Source organism: Quercus lobata, chromosome 2 (assembly GCF_001633185.2).
Source record: "Quercus lobata isolate SW786 chromosome 2, ValleyOak3.0 Primary Assembly, whole genome shotgun sequence".
Taxonomy (NCBI): domain Eukaryota; kingdom Viridiplantae; phylum Streptophyta; class Magnoliopsida; order Fagales; family Fagaceae; genus Quercus; species Quercus lobata.
This window is the reverse complement of record NC_044905.1, coordinates 28,256,212-28,280,591: the sequence shown is the minus strand read 5'-3', so window position 1 is coordinate 28,280,591 and position 24,380 is coordinate 28,256,212. Positions and strand designations below refer to the sequence as shown.

At 34.5% G+C, this 24,380-nt stretch overlaps 1 protein-coding gene and 1 pseudogene across 2 annotated transcripts; one reads left to right on the top strand and one right to left on the bottom strand.

The window, feature by feature from the left end:
- Nucleotides 1-5,653: 5,653 nt before the first annotated feature.
- Nucleotides 5,654-11,359, top strand: LOC115975197 (annotated as a pseudogene).
- A 2,385-nt stretch (nucleotides 11,360-13,744) lies between these two features.
- Nucleotides 13,745-23,881, bottom strand: LOC115975196 (serine/threonine-protein kinase BLUS1-like). 2 transcript variants are annotated; one of them, XM_031095895.1, is made up of 21 exons: nucleotides 23,321-23,880; nucleotides 20,917-21,171; nucleotides 20,679-20,803; nucleotides 20,511-20,555; nucleotides 19,825-19,906; nucleotides 19,633-19,701; nucleotides 19,335-19,505; nucleotides 19,184-19,249; nucleotides 18,275-18,343; nucleotides 18,077-18,151; nucleotides 17,550-17,899; nucleotides 17,266-17,402; nucleotides 17,051-17,145; nucleotides 16,906-16,944; nucleotides 16,756-16,815; nucleotides 16,170-16,271; nucleotides 15,995-16,046; nucleotides 15,850-15,905; nucleotides 14,826-14,890; nucleotides 14,669-14,720; nucleotides 13,745-14,335 (listed from the first exon to the last, which is right to left on the bottom strand). In XM_031095895.1, the coding sequence occupies exons 1-21, from the start codon at nucleotides 23,492-23,494 to the stop codon at nucleotides 14,267-14,269; spliced, it is 2,208 nt and encodes a 735-aa protein (XP_030951755.1). In that variant the 5' UTR covers nucleotides 23,495-23,880; the 3' UTR covers nucleotides 13,745-14,266. The 2 variants fall into 2 exon arrangements, with proteins under 2 accessions (XP_030951755.1, XP_030951756.1); XM_031095896.1 differs by lacking the exon at nucleotides 16,906-16,944 and having other exon boundaries at nucleotides 23,321-23,881.
- Between the last annotated feature and the right edge of the window lie 499 nt (nucleotides 23,882-24,380).

Below are 24,380 nucleotides of genomic sequence, written 5' to 3'. Positions count from 1 at the left end.
AGTTGAATTTATGACTGAGGAAGGAGAAAAGTGATGAATTCTTCTATTGCAAAACAACATGTCAACATTTGTTATCAATAAGTTATGCGATTGAGCCTTGCCAAAGAAAAAAGAGTAGAAAAGGTCCACTTCAAAATAGTTTTTTAGTTTGAGATTTTGAATGTTGTTAAAAAAAAAAAAAAAAAACCCATGTATTTTGGATACTCTCTCTCTCTCTCTCTAAAATATTTTAGTTGGCAAGAGTTGGCAGGATATTGTTTTAGTTGGCTATGATGGAAGATATTTAGTCATTATCTTGCCAATTGGTGTATCAATGGTCTCTTTGTTTTGAATTTTGTGTAAAAAACACATATTTTAGATACTTTATCGTCTCTCTTGATATAGAACTTTTTAGCAGTTAAGAACTTTAAAACAATTTTTTAATTTGAGTTTTAAATGTTGTGAAAAAACTCATGCATTTGGGTTCTCTCTTTATGTTGATATTGAACATTTTAGTTGTCAATAGTTGGCAAAAAAAGAAAAAATAGTTGGTTGAGATGACAGATTTTTAGTCATCATCTTGGCAATTGGATTATCAATGGCTTCTTCATTACCTCATGTATTTATTAAAAAATGTTACTAAAATTAAAATGTAGAAAGTTTAAGAAAAATAATAATTGGGAAAATTATTTTATTGATCTTAAATCCAAATCTAAATCCAAATCCAAATCCAATTTTAGGTATCCAAACAATGGAATTTCAAATCCTTCATTGTATAAAAAGACCCAAATAAGGAATTTAAAAATCAATGGATTTCAAATCAAGGCTTTTTTAGATCTATTAATTTTAAAATCAATGGGTTTCAAATCAAGCAAATAGAGTGGTTGTATAACATTTTTATTGTCATTTTTAGGTTTTAATGTGCATAGAGCTTTACTATTGCTTCAAATATTTTATGGTCTCGAAATTAAAAATTTCACATTATATATTGTTGGCTAAATCAAGGCCAAGTAGGCCTCTCTGTAATTTGTGTTGCCAACTTGGGAAGTTGTAACCAAGAGGACATGAAATAGAATAAGGTGGAGCCCATAAGAACATGAATATGTGTAGTCTAAAGAACTATGGATGAATGTTGTCTTTTAAGAACAATTCCTCTATTATTGTTATATGCTTGGCAAAGTGACTCACACCTGGGATAGAATAGAATACCTTGATTTCTCACCACTAGTAAGGTCCAAGGTGAAATGCCATCTAGGACATTTGTTGAAAGATATATTTTCAAGACCCTTTGGTTAAAAGATTAAAACCATTTCTAATGAACTTCTCTCTTTTTATTTCTAATGAACATAATTGGTATGTATTTTTAATGAACTTTTCTTTGTAGTTCTAATTTTTTTTTTTTTTTTTTTTGAAAGAGATTTATGAGATCATGTGTGTTAGAAGATGTAGCCTTGACATTCAGTTGAACTTGTATTCTCCAAAATAGCTAGAGTTGTAAAGAAAGATGGTAGAAAAGACTTGGGAGAAATGCAACCAATGTACTCCATGTGATGGTTATATGTTCAAATGGCCAAAGTTTACTGCCCTAAGCATCAACCTGGGAGAAATGCAAATCAATTAAGTAAGGACAACAATCCTTTTTGTGATGGTTATACTTTCAAAAGTACAAAGTTTACTCAAAATTGTATCTTGCTTGGCTAAGTTTAATGAAAATAAATTCAAACCTGCTTATGAATGGAAGGATTTGCAATGTGAATCTTGTTTGTGATTATTTGTCCACAAACTACTGCTTATGAAAACAATGGAGAGAGAAGGGTTTGAGGTGACTGACAAGAAGAGAAAGGTGAAAGGTGAAGGCCTCTATGTCAGGGAGAGAGGTGGGAGGTGAAGGCCCTGCATTTTAGCTATGCGAAAATGAAAGAGGGAGAGAGGTGGTTTTTTTTTTTTTTTTTTTTGATAAAACTTAAATGAATAATATTGGTGATATGGAAATTTGTTGAGGTTCCAAAGCTTATGTTGCAAAATATGAGGAGTCAAACAATGGCTTTTTTGTTTATTGCATGTATGTATTAAAAATATTACTAAAATTAAAATGCTAAAGGATTTAAAAAAATAATTATTGAAAAAAAAAAATTGAGTGCTAGTTTGTTCTTTTGAATTTTGTGTAAAAGACACATATTTTGGATACTTTATCGTCTCTCTTGATATAGAAGCTTTTAGCTGTTAAGAACTTCAAAACAATTTTTTAATTTGAAATTTTAAATGTTGTGAAAAAGTTCATGCATTTGGGTTCTCTCTTTCTGTTGATATAGTACATTTTAGTTGACAATAGTTGGCAAGACATTTTTTTAGTTGGCTATGATGACAGATTTTTAGTCAACATCTTGTCAATTAATTATCAATAGCTTTTTCATTACCTCATGTATTTATTAAAAAATGTTACTAAAATTAAAATCTATAAGGTTTAAGAAAAATAATAATTGGAAAAAACATTTTATTGATTTTAAATCCAAATCCAAATCCAAATTTAGGTATCCAAGTATGGCATTTTATTTTGGAAACATAATGTAATCGTGTTATTGATGATGATAGGTCACACGACTCATACCAAATGCTTGACAAAAAAAGTGTGAAAAAATAAAAATAAAAATAAGTAGAAGTAAATAATCAAACTTTTATTAGATTTTAAACAAAAATCTTAATAGTGTTAACTAGAAGATAATTTTGGTTAATTGGGGGGATTTGGTCATTTTAGAGAAAATTTGGGGGTATTTTGGACATTTTTATGTTTTGAGGGTATTTCGGTCCTTTTCTTAGTTTTAGGATCATTTCAATAATTTGTTTAGTTGTATTTTGGTCATTTTTTAAGTTTCTAAGGGTATTTCAAGCATTCTCTAGATAATGAGGGCATTACGCTCTTTTTTTCTTTTTTTTTTCTAAGGGTATTTTAGTCATTTTTTAGGTTTCAAGGTCATTTCGGTCATTTTTTAGGTTCTAAGGATATTTCGGTAATTTTAGAGGGAATTGGAGGTATTTTGGTCATTTTTTAGGTTTCAAGGGTATTTCAGTCCTTTCTAAAGTTTTCGAGGTCATTTCGGTCACATGTGATATTGATACTACCCAATGTGACGATGCAACTATCAAATATGAGTAAAAGTTAAAGTACCACCGAATGTGAGAAAAGTATGGTCAAATTTGATATTGGAACTGCACAATGTAATAATGGAACCATCAAATTTAAGAAAAAAATAAAGGAACTACTAAATGTAACAAAAGAACTGCCAAATGTGATGTTGGAACTGCACAATGTGACGATGGAACCATCAAATGTGAGAAAAAAATAAGGGAAGCACCAAATGTAACAAAAGAACTGTCAAATGTAATGTTGAAACTACACAATGTAAAGATGTAAGCATCAAATGTGAGAAAAAAGTAAGGGAACCATCGAATGTGAGAAAAGAACTGTCACATGTAATGTTGGAACTGCACAATATGAAGATGGAACTGTCAAATGTGACAAAAAATAAAAGAACCACCGAATGTGACAAAAGAACTATCATATGTGATGTTGGAACTGTACAATATGAGGATGAAACTATCAAATGTGATAAAAAATTAAGGGAACCACCCAATGTGACAAAAGAACTGTCACATGTGACAAAAATAGAGCAGATGTGATGTTGGTACTGCTTAATATGATAATGGAACCATCAAATTTGAGAAAAAAAAAATGAACTGCTATATGTAACAAAAGAACTATCAAATGTGATATTAAAACTGCATAATGTGATAATAGAACTATCAAATGTGAGAAAAAAAAAAATAAGGGAACCACCAAATGTGAGAAAAGAACTGTCTCATGTGATATTGGAACTGCATAATATGAGGATAGAACTGTCAAATGTGAGAAAAAAATAAGGGGGCCACTAAATATGAGAAAAGAATTGTTACATGTAATGTTAGAACTGCATAATGTGAGGACGAAACTATCAAATGTGAGAAAAAAGTAAGGGAACCACTACATGTGACAAAAGAATTGTCACATGTGATGTTGGAACTGCACAATGTGAATATAGAACAGTCAAATGTGAGAAGAAAAAAATGGAACTACTGAATGTGACAAAAGAACTGTCATGTGTGATGTTAGAACTACACAATGTGAAAATGAAACCGTCAAATGTGAGAAAAAAGTAAGGGAACCACCAAATGTGAGAAAAGAACTGTCACATGTGATATTGGAACTGCACAATATGAAGATGGAACTGTTAAATATGAGAAAAAAAATAAAGGAACCACCAAATGTGAGAAAAGAACTGTCATATTTGATGTTGGAACTGCACAATGTGAAGATGGAACCGTCAAATATGAGAAAAAGTAAGGGAACTACTAAATGTAACAAAAGAACTGTCACATGTGATATTGGATCTTCACAATGTGACAATAGAACCATCAAATGTGAGGAAAAAAAAAGGGAACTACCGAATATGACAAAAGAATTGTCATTTGTGATGTTGAAATTGCACAATGTGAGGATGGAACTGTCAAATTTGAGAAAAAAAAAGTAAGGGAACCACCAAATGTGAGAAAAGAACTGTCACATATGATGTTCAAACTATACAATGTGAAGATAGAACCATCAAATGTAAGAAAAAAGTAAAGGAACCACTAAATGTGACAAAAGAACTGTCACATGTGATGTTGGACCTGCACAATGTGAGAATGGAACCGTCAAATGTGAGAAAAAAGTAAGGACACCATCAAATGTGAGAAAAGAACTGTCACATGTGATGTTGGAACTGCATAATATGATGATAGAACAGTCAAATGTGAGAAAAAAGTAACCTGGTATAGCAGGTTACCTATTAGTGGGTATTGTACCCCCTCTTTTTTTAGGGGGTACCATAGAATTACCCTTAAATTAATGATGGTAGTTTGAAAACATTTATAATTTTAAACTAAAAGAAAACTCATTAAATGATGTTCCCTAAAAAATTGGATTTGCTTAACATGACCAACAATTTTTGGATGGAAGGAGTAATTTACAATAATTTGCATTTAGTTTCATTTCAATTTCTCTCTCATGCCTTCTTTAGGCTAAAGCAAAACTTGGCGTATTCCCCCCCCCCCCCCCCTTAACCTTAAGTTGGGAAAAAAGAGGGTGAGTTCCAATCTTTGTAGTCCTCCATACAATGCACTTCTTCACTTGCTCTTTATCTATGATTAAAATCTTATTTGACCTCTTCATCCTTTTATGAATTATTGATTTAAGACTCTTTGGTTTCTCTTGACTTCATGTTTTACAATTCCTCAATCATTGTAAATTTGTGTACTAAACTTATTGTTCATATACTCTATTTTTTACCTGCTTAACCTAAATCCTTTTTCTTAAAAATTTGTAAAAAAAATTGCTAGTAACACTAGCATTTTCCTTTTCTTAGACATCCCTCTAGATTTCCAACCTTTTTTTTTTTTGTTTTGAAAAACTCTAGATTTCCAACTTAACATGCCTTTAGAGGCAAAAATACATTTTAAACCTTATACTTAGCAAGGGTTACACATTGAATCTTATGATTTAGAACAATTAAAGAAATAGTGAAATTAAAAATTTTATTAAAAAAAAAAAGCACTTAAAGCAGAAATGACACTGTTACATCAAGAGAGATCAGAGCTCCCCTAGAGGTAATTTGCAAGCTAGCATAATTTTGGGAGAGAATATCGTTAGTTAGCAAGGTTTTGAAACCATTTAGAAAACTAACATCTCAAGTTTGTGAAGCTTGAGTTCGGTGACAAACTTGAGCCTCAAAGACTCGAGTTCTAGTGTTGAGGTGGAGTAATTTATTCACGTGGAACTCAAGTTTCTCAGACTTGAGTTCTATAGAAGTATCTGAAGAATGAAGATGAAGGTGAAGACAATTTGAAGAACCGAAGAACCAGATCCGAAGGAAGAAGAAGAATGATCTAGAAAACGCAGATCTAAAGACATGATCTGGAAAACACAATCTGGAAAATGCATGAAGATGAAGACGATCTGAAGAACTGAAGAACCAGATCCGAAGGAAGAAGAAGAACGATCTGGAAAATGCGGATCCGGAGAAACGATTTGGAAAATGCAGATCCGAAGAAGAAAAACAGAGATTTGGAGAATGCAGATTGATCTGAAAAACAGGGTAGATCCGAAGGAGCAGAACGACAATCTGAAAAACGGGGGAAGAATCTACAAAAGCAGATGAGAAAGAAGAAGTGCAGAGGAGGAACTCAAGTATTATAAACTCAAATTCAACGTGGATTCCACATAGATAATTTTTGTTTGCCAGCTTAGGAACTCGAGCATTTAAGACTCGATTTCTATCATGAAACTTAAGTCTTAGAAACTCAAGATGCTATTTTTCCACTTTGTTTTGCAAACATCACCACTAACGAAATTGTTAAAAATTTAAGGCCAAATGGAAAAAAGAAATTCAGCTCCCCTGTTGAAATTCAGTTTAATCGTTTTCCTTGTCTGCGTCTGAAAGCTTTTGAAATTAAAAGGTAATTGAATTTTTCATCTTTATCTCTCTCTCTCTCTCTCTCTCTCTCTCTCTCTCTTTCATTTTTTGTCTCTCTTTCTATATATGTATATATGTTTGTATGCAATGCTATATTTTAGTGACGAATTGTGTTTTAAACATGAAAGTGTCAATCTGATTGTGCCATGGATTAAAAAAAAAAAAAAAATTAAGAATGGAATTCCGAGCATTTGTTTGATTTTTGCTCTATTTATGCTTTAGCAGCATGCATAAGTGCACTTCCATTCCAGTTATCTAGGATAGGTCTAGTAAAGTAGTAAGTTCATTTGTAACCAATTGCTCCTGGGCATGAGCATAAACTACTTAGCTTGTCAAGGGTGAATGCCTTTGGATTACCAGGGAACTGGTTCTAGCTGGTGGGTTCAATTGCCTGTAGGTTTTACTAGTTAGAGGCGATTCCAAAGGGCTCTTATATAGAAAGGTTCCCTATGTTAAAATAAAAAATTAAAAAAAAGGGGTTCTTCCATAACCAATGCAAAGAGATAAGGACTTGAAGTTGAACCTTTATGCAAACTTATTGTGATTAGAAATTCAAGTGTGATACTGATGCTTCTGCTAGTTATGCAAACTTATCATCATAATAGTCTTTCATTGTCTTAATATACTTTAGAGGAACTCCCTTCTTTTATGAAATCCAACAGTCAACAGATAACCTTTCTAGGTTATATTGGGTTTTAGTGGCAACTATTAGAAATCCAGGGTTTAATGAAACCAGCATAATATTCAAGGGGATTAATGTAATTTTCCCTTTCCTTTTTGCTTTTGTGCTGTCTGTAGTATGCTGCTGCTGAAGCTTTTAGAGGCTTTTTTCTGAGTTGGTTGATGAAGAATGTCGAGAGTTAGAGACAGGACTGAGGATCTGAAGGATGCTGTAAGGAAGACTGCTCTTTCTTTGGAATATAGCGAGGTTCGTTTATCATTTGGATTCATTTTTTCTCTAATTATTTATATGATGTGTTTCCTGTGATGGAAACTTTTGGCATGATGGAGTTCTGGGGAAAAGGTTTTGGTTATAAACTTATAATGTTGGTGTAAAGATATAAGTTGTTTGTTTTGTTCTTTTGTTATTCCCTAGAAATTTTTTCTTTGCTATCTCTGATGTGTATTTATTAGAAACCAGTCAAAATCTGCTTGTATCTTTATTTATTGTGAAATTCTATATCTTGATGTCCCTGTAAGTGACATGGCCTGTGCATGTAATACATAATTTGTTACCTTGACAACAAATAAACTATTTTTTTCCCCTTTTCCTAAGCGAGGTGTTGTTGTTTTTGGCAGTAAAAATTGGCAGCCATTTTGACGTCTTTCATTATTCATAAAACTCAGCAAGGTCAGCTTTCACTAAAGCTGCACTGAAGACGGTACATTCAATATTGATAGAGTCCTTTATTTTTCTGTTCCCCTTTACTTTGGTTAAGGGAATTGGTTCACTAGAAATCAGCAAAAAAAAATTGATACGCAAGGATTTCCAGGTTTTTTTTTTTCCCCTGATGGAAAGGGAGCATTTGAACATTTACATATAGTTTGTTGTTAACTCTTCTCTATATCATCTATTAGCTAGAAAGCATCGAAGCTTTGGAACAGTTTATGTTGAAACATTGAAAGGATTATGTGGATCTTTGTCACACAACTGATCAGGAAAGAGATAGCATTGAACATGAAGTAAGTTGTGAAAGTTATCCTCAGAAACCCTTTTCTAAGTCATTCTATTATCTCTGACAACATATGGAAATCACTTTATAATCTAAAACAATAGAAACAGATGCTTATGTTTTTGTGATACATGTTTTTCTTCCACACAGATTATTGAAGAATTACATGTGTCAGGCATTCAATGTGGCTTTGCAAGTCAGTTATATGTATATATAACACATATTGTAGTTTATTTCAGGTTGACCCTGTTTTAATTTTTGTACCAAGTGCTTAATTGCTTTGTTTTACTAGTTTCCATTCTCCACAACAGAGTAACTTTATACAATATAGGGGCCTCTCTCTTTTTAGTAGGTAAATCCTTTTGTACATTTCATGAAAGATGAAGCTGCATAGTTATTAGACTACACTTATATTTTTTTAAATCAATTCTTTGCAGGTTAGTACTTTCATTGAAGCATGCCAAGAACAAATTGATATTATAAAAAATAGCATAAAAAATGAAGAAGCAAACTCCAAGGGCTGGCTTGGTGTAATTGCAGTATTAGATAATACTAATGCCGATACTATAGCGCATGTGGTATGTTTTTTTTTTTTTTTTTCTAATTTTTACTAAATCTATTTATCTTTTATTGGAGTTGTGCTGGGTTTGGACAGATCTTCCTTTTTAAAAGTCTGGTCTCACCTGATCTAGAGGTGGCCAGTTAGATTATTTTTACCACTTTGTGAGTTCCAATTCATGTTTTCATTGATACCCTTGTCTACTGACTGAATGAAGTCTCTCCACTTAAAATTAAAACCTGCAGCTCAAGAAAATATAATAAGAAAATTAATCTATCAGATATGACAGGAAAAAAACATTATTAATCAGTATTAAAAAATCCCTGATGACTCGTGAAAAAATATCAGCTACTCATTAGGCAAAGTTAACCTTGGGAAATAATGAAAACAAGACAAGTGGTCCTATAACCACAACATCTAGGGCAGTTAGAAGTAGGGTTTCAGAATCAGAGAAGATAAGCCAATTGAGATAGACAAGGGTATCAATGAAAACATGAATTGGAACTCACAAAGTGGTAAAAATAATCTAACTGGCCACCTCTAGATCAGGTGAGACCAGACTTTTAAAAAGGAAGATCTGTCCAAACCCAGCACAACTCCAATAAAAGATAAATAGATTTAGTAAAAATTAGAAAAAAAAAAAAAAAAAAAAAAAAAAAAACATACCACATGCGCTATAGTATCGGCATTAGTATTATCTAATACTGCTCTTACACCAAGCCAGCCCTTGGAGTTTGCTTCTTCATTTTTTATGCTATTTTTTATAATATCAATTTGTTCTTGGCATGCTTCAATGAAAGTACTAACCTGCAAAGAATTGATTTAAAAAAATATAAGTGTAGTCTAATAACTATGCAGCTTCATCTTTCATGAAATGTACAAAAGGATTTACCTACTAAAAAGAGAGAGGCCCCTATATTGTATAAAGTTACTCTGTTGTGGAGAATGGAAATTTGTTTCATCTTTCATTTTTTTTTTTTCCTTTTGAGATTTTTCGGTGTACAGAATGCAAATTTGTTTTGGTTTTAAGAACATTTTTTTTTTTTTAAACACAAACTTCATGCGGGCCAAATCTTGAATTTCGGTTGATATTTATCAAAACGTCCCAAAACAGACTGAAATTACCCGAAATTTTTTCAAAGTGGAATAGGAACACCCTGGACAAAATTCCTGGAGTCGCCACTGTCAGTCACAATGCAATTTGATCAGCTAAGAGCCATACGCTTCCAAGATGCCATTAATAGAGCAATGCCTAGAAGAAAACTCCACCATAATGCCAATTCAAATTCTGCTGATACCTCTAAATCAAATATGTCAGATTTCAAGGAGCCTGATGAATTTCAACCTGACCATCTAAGAGTCCAGCAGCAGCTTTTGGATGATGAAACACGTGCCCTTCAGGTAACCAAATTAGTGGCTCTCTGATCACATTTGTTTAAAACCACCCATAATCGTGTTTCTTCTCTTGTTCAATTCTAGCTGAGGTCGTCCTAAAGTTAAAGCTGCTTGCCGTTGCTCTTTATGCAGGTATAGTTAACTAGTCTTCTGGATGGAGTTCAAGAAACTGAAACTAAGATGGTGGAAATGTCAGCATTGAATCACCTTATGTCCACCCATGTTCTGCATCAAGCTCAACAGATAGAACTTCTGTATGATCAGGTGAGAGATGATATCTGTTTTCCGTATTTCTTGTTTATATGTTTAGCAACAATTCATACACCAAATGATATCTCTGGCTTTGTACAACTAATTCCCTTGTGAAATTACTCGAAATGGGTGGGTCTCTTCAGTTAGCATTTGTTTCAGACGGTAACTCGAATACTTTATCATAGTAGTTCTGGGGCGAGCTTCAACATTGCTTTAAATTGAGGAAACATATGCACTCTGCATTCAAAATTCCAGAGCTGCAGTGCTAGATGGGTGAAGGCTGCTGGTCTGGTTGACCTGTTAGCCTGATCTGTTGTAGTTAATAATAGGATTTTTTTTTATTTTTTGGGGGGGTGGGTTTGTTTAGAAGCTGACATATGATGGGGTCAAGAAGTGCAAGCTTTATAAACCATGGGAATGTCACTAGGGAAGTACGAGCTCATAGGTGTAATTTGTTTCTCCCTTCTGTTTTCTATGCTTTAATTATCGTTGTCTAATCTCTAACATCATCAATCAGACATTTGGGGAAGCATATTTTACATCTTTAAATTGTGTTACAGTTAGATTGAACATGACTCTAGAAGCATCCAAACACTACATTTAGAGCTGAATCCTAGGGTGGAAAAGTGATGCAATACATTAACTGAACATGAAGCAAAAGCATTTCCTTCACTCTTTTATTTGTAATCACCAAAATGTGTCGTGTACTGTTTTCTTGTCTACTTATTGTTGGGATTATTCTAGACACTGGAGTTAAATATAACTTACACCTATTCTCTTATTTGTTCCTTTTTCTTCCCATCTTTTCTTGTGTTTATTTTACAGGCAGTTGAAGCTAAAAAGAATGTAGAGCTTGGTAAAGGGTAGAAAGCAAACTACTGACAATATTTATTGACCTTTTTTTTTTTTGTTTTTGGTCACTATAAATTAGATAAAGGTTTAAAAATATAAAGTGAAACCCAAAATTTATTTCACAACTTTTTTTAATTAAAAAAATATGATATAATTTGAATTTATGTCAGATTTATAGGTTCAAATACTATCATTTAATAAATAAAAAATAAAAAAATTTAAAAAAAAAAAACTCAAAATTTAAGTTGTTGAAAGTATAGGTTCTTTTGTCACCAAGAGCTTTGTAACGCAATGAATATCTCTTGGTATTTTCAACAAAGACGTCTAGAATTCAAATCTTATTTTTCCCGACTATTGAATTATCAATGTGTGTGTGTGTTATTTTGGATGGAAGAATTAAACAATTATTGAACTATAAAACTCAGTATTAATTTGCAATCATTTTTTAACATTCCTTTACCATATAAATTTATTGTTTAAAAATTATCATATTAGTTGTGAGATTTCAAATTTTGATGTGAATTGTACAGTATTTGTGATGTAAATTGCACACATCCACAATTCAAGTGAAATAGAAAACATTCTATTTTAATAATTATTAATTAAGTTATTAATTTAGATATTGATTTGGATTATAAGGAGTGTGGGGGTCAAAAAACAACCATGGTGACAACAAAATGACTTACACAATTAATTTATTAAAGAGATGGCAGAAATTCCACAATGGAAAAGCTAAACAGCAGATTGAAAGATAACAAGGATCACAAAAGACTTTTATTGATATAGGAACAATTTTCCCAAGGTACGAGGGATAGGATTAAAAAGCTAAAAACTCTTAGACATATTCTACTGTTACAACTTTCTCTCTCTTGTTCTTATATAAATCTTTTCTCTCAATTTTTCTGAATCCCCCCATCTGTTGCACCTCCCCTCCTTTTATAGACATTTTTTCCTTCTTTCTCTCCCCAGTTAGCTCGTTCCCCGCTGGATTTGGGGTATATTTGTCCCATCACTCTTCTGCTCTGCCACTCTTTCATCATGAAATTGGACTTTTGGGGGTGTTTTCACTATTTAGGCCAATCAATTAGCATTTAATGTGGAAGAGATTAGGTGAAAACATCTCATTAATGTAGAGGTGACTGCCCCAATGGTCCTTATCTCTTCATGGCGTTTCCCAAGGTGAGTCTGATGGAAGGTGGTATCTCGATCCACAGGAGAACTGGTCAACCGTGGTTCCTTGCATATATGCTATCGAAAAGGCTCTGCTTATTTCCATCAAACACAAACTGGGGTTTGAAGCATATCGAGCAGCCGTGGAGTTCGAACATTATGCCAAACCCCTAGAGGGTTATGCAAGCAGGTTATCAGAAGGGTGAGATAGGAGAAACCTGACATTGGTTGGGTCAAATTATATTCAAATGGTTCATCTAAAGGGAACCCGGGTACTGCTGGAAGTGGAGGTCTCATTAGAAATGAAAAGGGCGAATGGATCTGTGGCTATGCCAGAAAGATTGGAATTACCACTAGCTTTGTTGTGGAACTGTGGGGTCTTAGGGATGGGCTGATTCAATGTCTCAACTTTAATCTTTCTTCTGTACTAATAGAACTAGACGCAAAGCTATAGTTGATTTATTGGCTAACCCGTGCTATTCCAATAATGCTATATCCCCTTTAGTGGATGACTGCAGGTTCCTAATGGCCTAGCTTCCCCAAGTCCAAGTCAAGCATTGCTTCCGGGAAATAAACAAACGTGTAGATGCCCTCGCACGATTAGGATCGAAGCAAAACAGCGACTTCCATTTGTTTAATTGTCCACCTGTGGACATCTCAGATCTTTTTAATTTTGATGCTAATGGGCTGTACTTAAGTAGACTTTGTCTTCTTTTTTTTTAGAATGAAGCAGACTTTGTCTTGAACCTGTGTTTTCTCTTTAGTTTTTAATGTTATTCGATGTTTACAACCAAAAAAAAAAAAAAAATAGAGGTAATCAGCTTGGACCTCCACAGGATTCACCACAGGAAGTTATCTTTTATTTCACAAGCCTCTTCATTCACATTCATATTCACATCTTTGAACAGGGCCCATCTTTTTAGAAATTATCTATTGGGTCTCTCTCTCTCTCTCGGCCCGATTTCATGTTCATCCCCACAAGGAGCATATTACAAATTAATCTCTTAATAGAGTATTGATGTTTTTTCTCCAAAAAGTATCATAAAGTTTTGGTTAGAAAGCTATGAGTAACCCTCATTGTCAGTTTGGGACAGGAAGTTTGTCAAAACCAAAAGGTTTGTGACAGGAAGTGGGCAGCAAGCGAGGTGGTTGAGGCGACATTGGAGAGTGAGAGCCTACGCCCAATATGCGTTCAGATTGATATAGGTTGCTTTTTTGTGGGAACTGTATTTTGAAGGTTTAAATATAGGTTGCTTTATGCGAACCTTGTACCGCGAGTAAAACACAAGTGAAAGTTCAATGCAACAAAAAAGCACAAAGAGATGAAAATAATAATCTATCGCCCAATTTACAAGCTCATAAATAAAAGCTCATAAATCCTGTTTTACACAATACTATTTCAATATATATAATTGAACATTACAATTAGGTAAACTGTAAAATGTATACCAACAACCCCACTACTCCCTCCCTTCTCATGGCAACTATTGAGAAAGAAATGGAAAAGAAAAAAGAATCAACTGCCAACTCCCAAGTTACAACATGAGACTGCAGGAGAGGAGCTCATTTCTATTTGTATGAGAGCAACTGATGAACTTTGAACTTTTGCTTGTCATATTTGGTGGCTGAAAATCTTCAAAGAAACTTATTGCACGCGGTAGGCAGAAGAGAGATTCAGACACATGGATGCCACTCTTTGCTTCTATTTACTGCTATGAGCCAAAACAGTTCCCCTCTTGGCACTGAGAAAGAATGTAGGAAAACACTTTCTGCATATGATTTACAGCTCTTGCCTGGATGTACATGGTGATTTCACTTTACATAACCTGAATTTTTTAATATCAGGCATCCCCTTCCCTCCTGTCTCCATTTTCTTCTTGACCCGATACAGCATTTAGCTGCTGCTGCAACTGTTTAGTGATAACTAAATTATCAATGCAACCTTCAAATGATGTTAATAATTAATTCCTACATAAAAAATTGGACCCCCACCCTCTTTCTATACCCTGATGGGTAAAAAATCAAAAAGATGATGCCCGTGGAGCATTCCTGAAAGGAACCTATCCAGGTGTCATGTTAATCTACTAACAATCCTATTCCTAGGTCAACAGCCAATCAGTACCGACCAAAACCAACCAAATTCTATTAGAGTGAGTTATCTTGTTTTAAAAATTCCATGCTAGGCCCATCCCAAAGTCATGGAAACATATAATTCAAAACTGAACCCCCCCTGAGCAACTCACTTTTATGTATTTTAACTTTTCAGCAGTCAGCTCTTCACACAAATTGACCGTCCTGCAGAAATGGGGAGAAATTTAGAGAAACCTCCACACACTGGAAAAACAAACAAAAAACAAAACAATAAACAAAAGAGAGATCAGAAGTACTTATGATACCGACCTAAATTGAAGCTCAGAGATCTTGAGAAGAAGTAAACGTTCCCTCTCAGAAGCCGCTGTTTCAATCTGTTGAAAGAACAAATCAGAAAAACTAGGGAAGAATATCGAGCAAAGCGTTAATCAAAATATGTCAGTCCAATTGTCATTAGCACCAAGCAAAGAAACACATAGTTATTAGTCATGAAACTGTTTTATACAAACTAGATTTATTATGGAATTTAAACAAGATAATGGAGTAAGGGTTCCATAATGGTGCTCTCAAGAACCTTTTCACCAGACTCCTCCACATTGAAAATTTTTGGCACCTAAAACTATGTATGCCAATTCATCATATTTATCATAGTGGAGTAACAAGCCAAATAGTGAGCAAAAACATCATCCTTGTCTGATCACATACACTTGTCACATTTGATGGGATTATGCCGGTCAACACACAATCAAAGAACATAAAGTGCCAACTTTGATCCATCCATAATTGCATATGCCTTCATCTCATTTTGTTGGAACTGTGGCCACAGGATCCTCATGCAATAACAATTGGTAAGTTTGATTTTCATACTAAATTTATTGGAGAGTAATGAAAATACTTCATGAGGAAAAACCTTCTTTTTTTTAATAAGTTACTTCATGAGAAAACTAATACGAACAGGGTGCTTTCCATGAAAACAATCAATCAATAACCACTTATTGAAAGAATAAAATAAAAAAAGCAATTATTGGCATAGAGAACTTAGAATGAATTTTGGCAAAGGAAGTCTCAGAATTGTCTTTATTTTTCCGTCCAAAACTTAAAAAAACAAAAAGGCTAAGTAAGAATGCAACCTACAGAAGGGAAGTCTAATCACAGAAACCTTGGCTGCATTCATAAATACATTTCTACTAACTAGCAAAGCTAATAATAGGGTCTTAGTAATGCAAGGACAACCTATTCTTCAGCAAAATTTCAATGTTTCTTTTGTAAAAAGAAAATAAATTCAAACAGTTTCCTACTAGCCAGAAGCACATAGATAGATAAATATACTTACAGTTCCATTGTTCTCTGAACTACGAGGCAATGGTGGCAACTTTCCATTTTGGGTAGCTGAAAAAAAATAGGAGTGCCTTACAAACGTGTTTGATACCTATTTTCTCAATATAACTAGATATAACTACCTCAAGAATCATACTCACCATCTGCTACCTCAGCTGGTTGCATGCTGTAGAGCAAATTCATGATAAGATCCTAGTATACAAGTAAAATTTTAGCAAAAGAATCTATTGAACACAGATTTAAGTTTGTCAAGGACTATTTTAATGGTCAAAATCAAATATAAAATCATAATTTCTTTTATAAGTTTGATTTCACCTGTTGTGTTGTGGTCTGCATAAAAAGATGCTGAAGGTGAGGCATGAGAAGTGAAGCAGGTAAATTACCATTGCTAAATTCCTTTGGTGACTGATTGATAGGCTGAAAACACAGAGAATTACATTATATGAATTAAAGGAAAAATAAAGACTATCATAAGGACAAATTCTATGAAGTAAACCTTACAAGTATACTAGAATGTCAGACTTGATCTTCAATATAATCCGCCACTTGGGAGTCGGATATATTAAATGTAAACATGTGGATCAAGATAAAATGATGCTTAACAATTGGGCATTATTGTCCACCCGCTTACACAAACACACACACACACACATTAATAATTAACAAAGTACAGCACACGAGTCTGAAAATTTACAAATAGTAATATCTAATTTTCACACAACATTGCAGACACCCACAGACGTCAAATATTGTCTTCTTTCCTCTCAAGAAAAAAAATCCCCCAAAAAGATAGTATTATTCTACCATATTAGTAAATCTTTTACATGATTGTACTACAAATGAAGGTGATTATTAACATAATTTATATAATTAAACTATTTGAGCAAGGCAGTATACTAACCGCTTGCTTGGAATCAAAAATCCATTCACCAACACTAGCAGACTTTCTTAATGGAGATCCCTAAAAACAACAAAACAGAACATCAGGTGAGAATTTGAAACCCATTGTAATTACTTCAACAATATTTTCAAGTGAAAATTGGCCAAATACCTGTGTAGACCGTCGTGGAACTGTACTTAATGGAATATCCTAGGGCACATCTTTAAGTTAGTGATAGTCATATAATTGGGAGAGGAGGGGGTGAGAAAGCGAGTTGCCTGGGGAAGGGAAGGGGGGGTTCATTATGAAGCCTTACCTTTACAAGATCTAAATTCTCTGATGTTACTGAAAATCTTCCTCTAATTTGCACCAGATTTGCCTTTGACTTGTCATCTAAGGAATCCCTAAACCCTATTAAGGGGGAAAAATAGTTAATGTCACAAATTCTGTGAACCTGCAGGCTATTGGTAGCAGCATCAGCAGCAGTGACGATAATGATGATATTCGATGCATATTGAATTACTTCATTACCTCCAGTAGACTTTATTGGAGCTGATAAACTATTTGCCGAAGCTCGGTTTGGAAGCATCAAAGGACCACTAAAGCTTGGTGCCCGCCGTACTTGTTGGAAAGCTTTCTCAGTAGATGGTTGAATTTCAAGCTCAGTCCTAGTAATTAACTAAACATCAGCTACTTGTCCACACCACCAGAAAAATATCCAAATGACAAGAGCATATGGAAAATGAAACTTTTCAAATGAAACAGAAGTTAATAATTTGGCTTCGTAGAATAAATCCAAATACATCATGACAAACCTTTCAGAGATTCGCACTCTCTCTGATACTGAATGACTAAGCACAGCACCGGGCATAAGTGGGCCACTCTGAGTTTGGCGAATTTTCACTGTTTGAGTTTTAGTCTTGGCCAGTACCATGTCCTTTTCTGACATTGATGAAGATGCCTCAGTGCTTGAGCCATTTTTTCTCCAACCAACTTTCTCTTGGCATCCAGATTCCAATAAATCACTTTCCACAACCTTTCCCTTTCTATTCAGGACATCAGCCTGTGGCTTTTCTTCACCACTATTTCGCCCTCTGTACTCGGGCTGTGATAATTCATAATTTAAATTCAATTTCCCAAAACTGGTTTGGAAATCAATTGAATCCTGCCATTGAAAGATGAGAAAATATTAATTCACTTGCTTAGAATCAAAATTCCAAAGAGAAAACAAAGATAAAATAAGATTAATATGCACACTCAGGAAGCAGGAGAAAAATTGAACACTTGGACTGCTCTTGAAAAAGAAAATTAGATGCCCGATGTAGTTTTAAAATATTACTACCTCCTCACTGAAAACATATTTCATGCTTTCATCTTCTTCCCTGATCTCTGGCCCATCATCATCATCATCTCTCACCTAGAAAAAAATTACATCAGATTAACTGACTAGTATAACCAACCAAACACTGTCCAAAAGAAGATACTGTCTCAATATGAACTAACTTGATAATTGATAAAGATTAAAAAGAATATTTCTTACCAGTGATGCTTGTGCTTTTAAATCCTCAATATCGAAGTTCCAGGCACTAACTCCTCGCTGGTACTCACTCTGATAGCAGCAAGACAAGACATTACCACCAAAGATAAGAAAAAGAGTAAAGTAACGTTTTATGTACAGATATCTCTGATCACTAAATGTAAGATATTACAAGAGAAACATTTTCCCAGTTTTTTATTTATGCTAATTCTAGTCTGAGCAAAGAAACATATATGACATAAATGAGAATAATCTCTAGCCTTTGAATGATCCACAAAGAAAAAAAAAAGCTTCCATTTTTTCTTTGTATAATCATTATTATCAATCTGCAAAATAAGTTAGAAAACAGACCAAAGCTGGATAAAAGAGCAAATTCCAAATCAGAAATACGAGGTGTTGGCATGCATCGACCACAGGAAAAGCCCTTACATTTGTTTGAAAAGCCCTACACTCTAAAACAGATTGTTTTCTCTGTTTCAATATTGTTACTCCTTTTTCAACAGTTTTCTATGGATTAAGAGTCTTCAATAATCATTTAAAGAAAAATATGAAGTTTTCCTCTGATCTAATGGCTTCTCCTGGATTCAGAATTTAGGATGGGACATACCCAGTCAACTACCAAATAACATACATGATTGTAACTTAGATTCCTCAGTGGTAATAAAGCGGCACACATATTCAAATGGGGGCAGTTGTCACTGATAGTTACTTGATCATCATAGTTGAGGTTTTCACAAATGGACAGAATATGAACAGGGGAGGGGGGAAATTGTTAAAGTTCAAAAAAGCATTCTCAAGAAATGCAAACAGTTGAATATTAGAAAAAAATAAAAGACAATTTGCTACATCATCATGACCACAGGTAAATCAAATTTAAGTTCAAAATAAATGGCGTGAACTAAGGTTTATGACCTGTGATATAGCCTCTTGTTCTGCTGAAGGCATTTTCTTTAGAGCTAGTTGTGCTGCGTCTTTAAGCTGCAAAATTAACCAATGCCATCAGACAAGCCCACCAGGACAAGTGAAATTATGAACATTGCATTCCAGCAGTATGATGGTTAACCTGGAGGGCTTTTACACGATTCCAAAGGGGTGGCAAATCAGCAAATAATTTCTTCACAGAAAGCTCTGGAGACTTTGCATGCTTGAAAAAGGAGTGTTTCAATAATTTCTCTGCTGTTGGCCTCTTTGCTTGATCTTTCACCAGACACATTGCAACCATTTCTTTAAAAGACTGATCACAACTGGAAATCCTCCAATTAGAATATTATTCCATAATATAAAGACATTGAAAGACGGAAACCACCAAATAGTGAAGTATATATGTCATTTTTCACTTTAGCCAGAAAGAACATGAATACCTTAGAGAATTTTTTATCTCGATCATAATCAAGCCCGGGAGGGGCATTCTGTATCGTCATCAGGAGAACCTATAGAACAATAAAGGGTCAGATATATTTTAGATGTTTCAACAAAGTGCTACCGAGAAAACCTACTTAACCTTATGCAATTTTGCAGGTACAATCTTATTGAACCCCTATAATGTAAAATACCTTCATTGGAGGATATTTTGAAAATGGTGCATGACCATGAGCCAGCTCCAATGCCGTTATACCAAATGACCAAATATCAGCCCTGTAGAAGAATGATGCAAGAGAGAACCAAGTATATATATTATTTTCTTATTTTCTCCACAAATCAAGACATGAAATTGACTATTTATGCAAATAAGACATTCAACAACTATCAGAAGAAAGTGATTCTCTGTTTGATAAAGAGTTTAAAAAAGGAATAAAAGTAAAATACAGGAAATGCCACAGTCCCTATCACAAATTTGCTTAGTTTAAAGGACCATCTATTATGGGGCCTACATTCTACACACAGACGTGTATATAAGTAGATATTAACATGTAAAGACACTGAAAGCCTGCCTTTTGTCCCAGGCCAAAAGCAACCCAATCCATATTCAACAGACCTTCACCTAGAAAAGACTATGCCCAGTTTACCATGACAGCTAAAGCTTTCAAACAGAATAAGTAGGTGGTGCTGAATAAATCAAATAATGGCAAATCATCAAGGCAAACAAATGCTATAACCATAAGCCAAAGTTCTAGAGCAAGTTATCAAGTTCAATTGGGGCTGTGACGAACAGAAGCAACACCTGCATGTTCCAACCCTAACCCTTACCGTCAAAGCTCCTCTATGTTTCTTTGAAATTATAAAATGGAATAAAACTCACTTGGAATTATATCCACTTCCTGGCTGCAATACCTCTGGTGCCATCCTGGAAAGCAAAGATATGTTGAAATCTCAAACACATGGATAAAAGAATAAATTATAATAACATACAGCATCAAACCAAGAAATATCCTAAAAAGAAATTGAGTACATTGACAATATATCTTACCAGCATGGGGTCCCTACAAAAGTATTTCTTGTTCGTTGTCTTTCACCTGTATCAAACATGCAAGCTGAAACACCAAAGTCGGCAAGCTTTATCACCCCATTTGTATCAAGTAGTATGTTTCCAGCCTGTGATGCAAATATCAAACTTAATTTGAAACCCTCCCAACGTATCTTTACAAAAAGAAGAGCAAATATAGACCATGTAGTGGAGGGATGTTGAAGTTCTACATTCAACTAACCTTAACATCCCTATGAATATGTCCCTGTCGATGAAGGTAGTCCAAAGCCTTCAAAGTTTCTTTTAGTATAGAACCAATAGCAGCTTCTTCAAAGCCATCTGGGTATGCTATCTTCATGAGGTGCAAACAAGAACCCTCCGCCATGAAAGGCATGACCACCCAAAGGTTTCGTCCAACAACAAATGAACAATAAGCCCTAACAACATTTGGATGATCTATCAAAATCATTGTTTGAGCCTCCCTACGTATGTCATCCTGCAAAATAACACAAAAAATTAAAATTTAACCATCATTTAAAGCAAAATATAAAGAACCAACTATTTCTGATAGATTACACAATTTAAGCTTAAGTAAAGAGGCAACCAATAAAAAGTAGAAATAATTGAAAAACAGTAAGAATACAGGAAAAAGTTCAGTTTCAAGAATATATATATATGTGTGCGCGCGCGCACGCATGTATCTCTATGCGTTTTTTTTTTTCGGGGGGGGGGGGGGGGGGTGTCAGGTTCAAGTTACACGTGTTTTAACTCTTTGTTATGTTACTTTCATTGATAGAGTATTTTTGACGAATTAACAATTGGATTACATTATCTCCATCTATCCTCCAATACTTGCCAAATATCAAGATTATTGAAAATCAATCATTATTCCATCATAAAATGTTTAAATTTCAAGATTTTGAACTTAAAAATTATACATAAAACATGAGTTAGTGAATCAAATAGCATATAACATCTTATTAACACGAAATTTAACGTGCATATTAAGAGCAACAAAAATTGTAATCTAACAGTTGGACTTTCAAAATATTGATCCTATAAAAAGTTATGGAGTGACTTAACATCGCAAAGAGTTACATTAGGTGTAACATGGAGTGTATATATACACTTCTGATTTTTTTTTTCCCTGCTAGGTGAAGTTACTTGGGATCGAAGCCCCCAAGGATAGAATGTTTGAGATCATTGTAAGAGTTTACTTCTTGTGATTGCTTTCACCTCTTTCTTATTTTTCTTCATTGGTATTGTTTGCATTACTTTTAAGCCAACCCTGAAGCCTCACTAGCATTTACAGAGAGGCTCTTTCCAAAGCTTGTCTTTTCTATTTTGAGCGCCCAATCTCAAGAAATGTTTAGATGCTATACAAACTCAATATGATTCAGCAGGCAATGCACTGTCTTGTGCATTAGTGGCAAATTCACTCTAGGCAAGTTGTATACTGCCATAAAACTTTTGAAACCCAAAAGCACTACATTTTCCTTAGCCTTTCACCACAAACTAACCCATCAAAAGATTCAAAACCAAACGGGCACTATCAAGAATTTGCTTGTGTGAAAAATTTTCAAATTTTAGCAACATTTATACATCAAAAATTGGCCTTTTTCTTTCTTTAAAGGCAAACACAGCTTACACAACCATATGAGAATGAAGCTTTGAACTCAACCTACGTGTTTTATAAGAGAGAGGAATTGCGATTAAGTCCAAAGACCATTGGCAATTTTCCAGAAAATTTCAAGAAGAGAGCCTTGGCCTTGTCAAAACATAATCAAACAACAAGCCCAAACCACAACCCAAATCCTACAATCACAATTTTTTCTCTAAATTTACTCACCATCTAAACACACAGACATGTTCCTAAGTGCAATGTCCTCACATATCCAATCTCAACATCCAAAAAGTTCACTTAACGCAAGTGCAATACAGTTTCTCCAATAGCATTACAGCACATCAAACATGCAATTTAGTGAATCAGAAAGAAGCACAAGCCGCCTCACACCAGATTCAGGCTCATCAAAACATCCCATCGTGTTCCAATTCCACTCTAGTCCAGCAGCCAAGCTCAGTGATCCAGTCGACCCAACTATGAACTCGAATAGAGCTCTTTGTTTAGTCAAGCTTTTACCCACACAACTTTCCAATTCCTATCCATCCATAAGTAAGTCCCACAACACCTTCAAAACCCGCGATTACCATTTCTAAGTAAAAAATTTCATCGAAACCGAATCATCTTTCCCTTTACTATTAAACAAAGATTGAGCAGACACAATCAAGATTTTGAAATAAACACAAATCAAATTTCCTCTCCAAGATTATTACCTTATTCAATACTCTACCAAAAAGTCAGAAGCGAACCTAACCAAGTATTTTGAAATCACTCTTAACAAATTCCCGGCAGAATCGAAGTGTAAACTCAAACTAACCATTTCAAATGAATATTTTGCAACCCTCAGTATTTCAATCACAGAAATCAAATCCAAATAGAATCACAGTAACCAAACAAGATCTCACTTCGAATCTAATCTCACAGAAACCAAACAATAAAACCAAAAATTTCCACACAAAAAAAAAAAAAAAAAAAAAAACTAAAGCATACTGAGAGAGAGAGAGAGAGAGAGAAGAAGGCGAACCAGATTACTATTGCAGCGATCGAGATCCAAGCACTTAACCGCGACGACTTCATTGGAAGGAAGATAGATCGCTCTGTAAACCGTAGCGGTGGCACCATAACCTACTTCTTCTAGAAGCTTGTAGTCGTTAGGGTTCGCTGAGTAAATCCTTTGATTCTTAGTTTTACCTCCCATCCTTCCCAATAAAACTACTGATCGGAGAAGAAAAACCAAAACCACTTTTTCCTCAGCTCAGCTCCACGCGAAAGCCACCACTCTACACCTTGGACTCTTTCTTTCTCTCTGTCGCTTTGTTCAGTGAGAAATGGAATCGTTGACCGCCATGGGAAGCGCTAGAGAGAGAGAGAGAGCGAGAAGGAAGTAGCCTGGAATGGGCGAGACAGAGTAAGAGAGAGTCGCAGAGGAGAGAGAGAGAGAGAGAAGTGCTGACGTGTCGAAGAGCGGCTGGGTTATCAGGATGCTGACACGTGGGTAAGTCGTCAGAAGGGTCGGCTGGGACCCGCCTTTGCCTTGGCTCGTCCTATCGTACCATCTGATTCCTACTTCTACTAATTTGGAAGAGAGGTTAGAGAAGCTGTATTTTTTGGAGTTAGGTGGTATTTCACTGCAACCGTTCTCATTTCTAGTTTCTGAAAATCTTCTTTTGATTGGTTACTAGATCGAACGGTTTGGGTGTCCTAACTTGTAGCCCGACTATTATATTATTATTATTATATTATTCATTGGCCGGGAAATACTTTGAAAATCTCATTAACCAATTAAGCAATTACATGGTGGATCAAACCTCCTCGAGTTTTACATTATGTTCTCCAAATCTATTAAATTTACCACCCGAGTGTCCTCAAATGGAAGATTCTATCATGTAATTATTAACACTAATTTTATCTATACTTCTATTTAAAGAATTCCCCTAATTCAACTTCAATGCCTAAAAATATTCTCATTCTTATTAAGCGAGCAGATCTGCTCACTTATAAGTTTTCAACTAAATGAGATAAATACATAAAATACAAAATTTTAAAACTCCACTAACCCACGTAAGAAAACTATTTATCCTTAT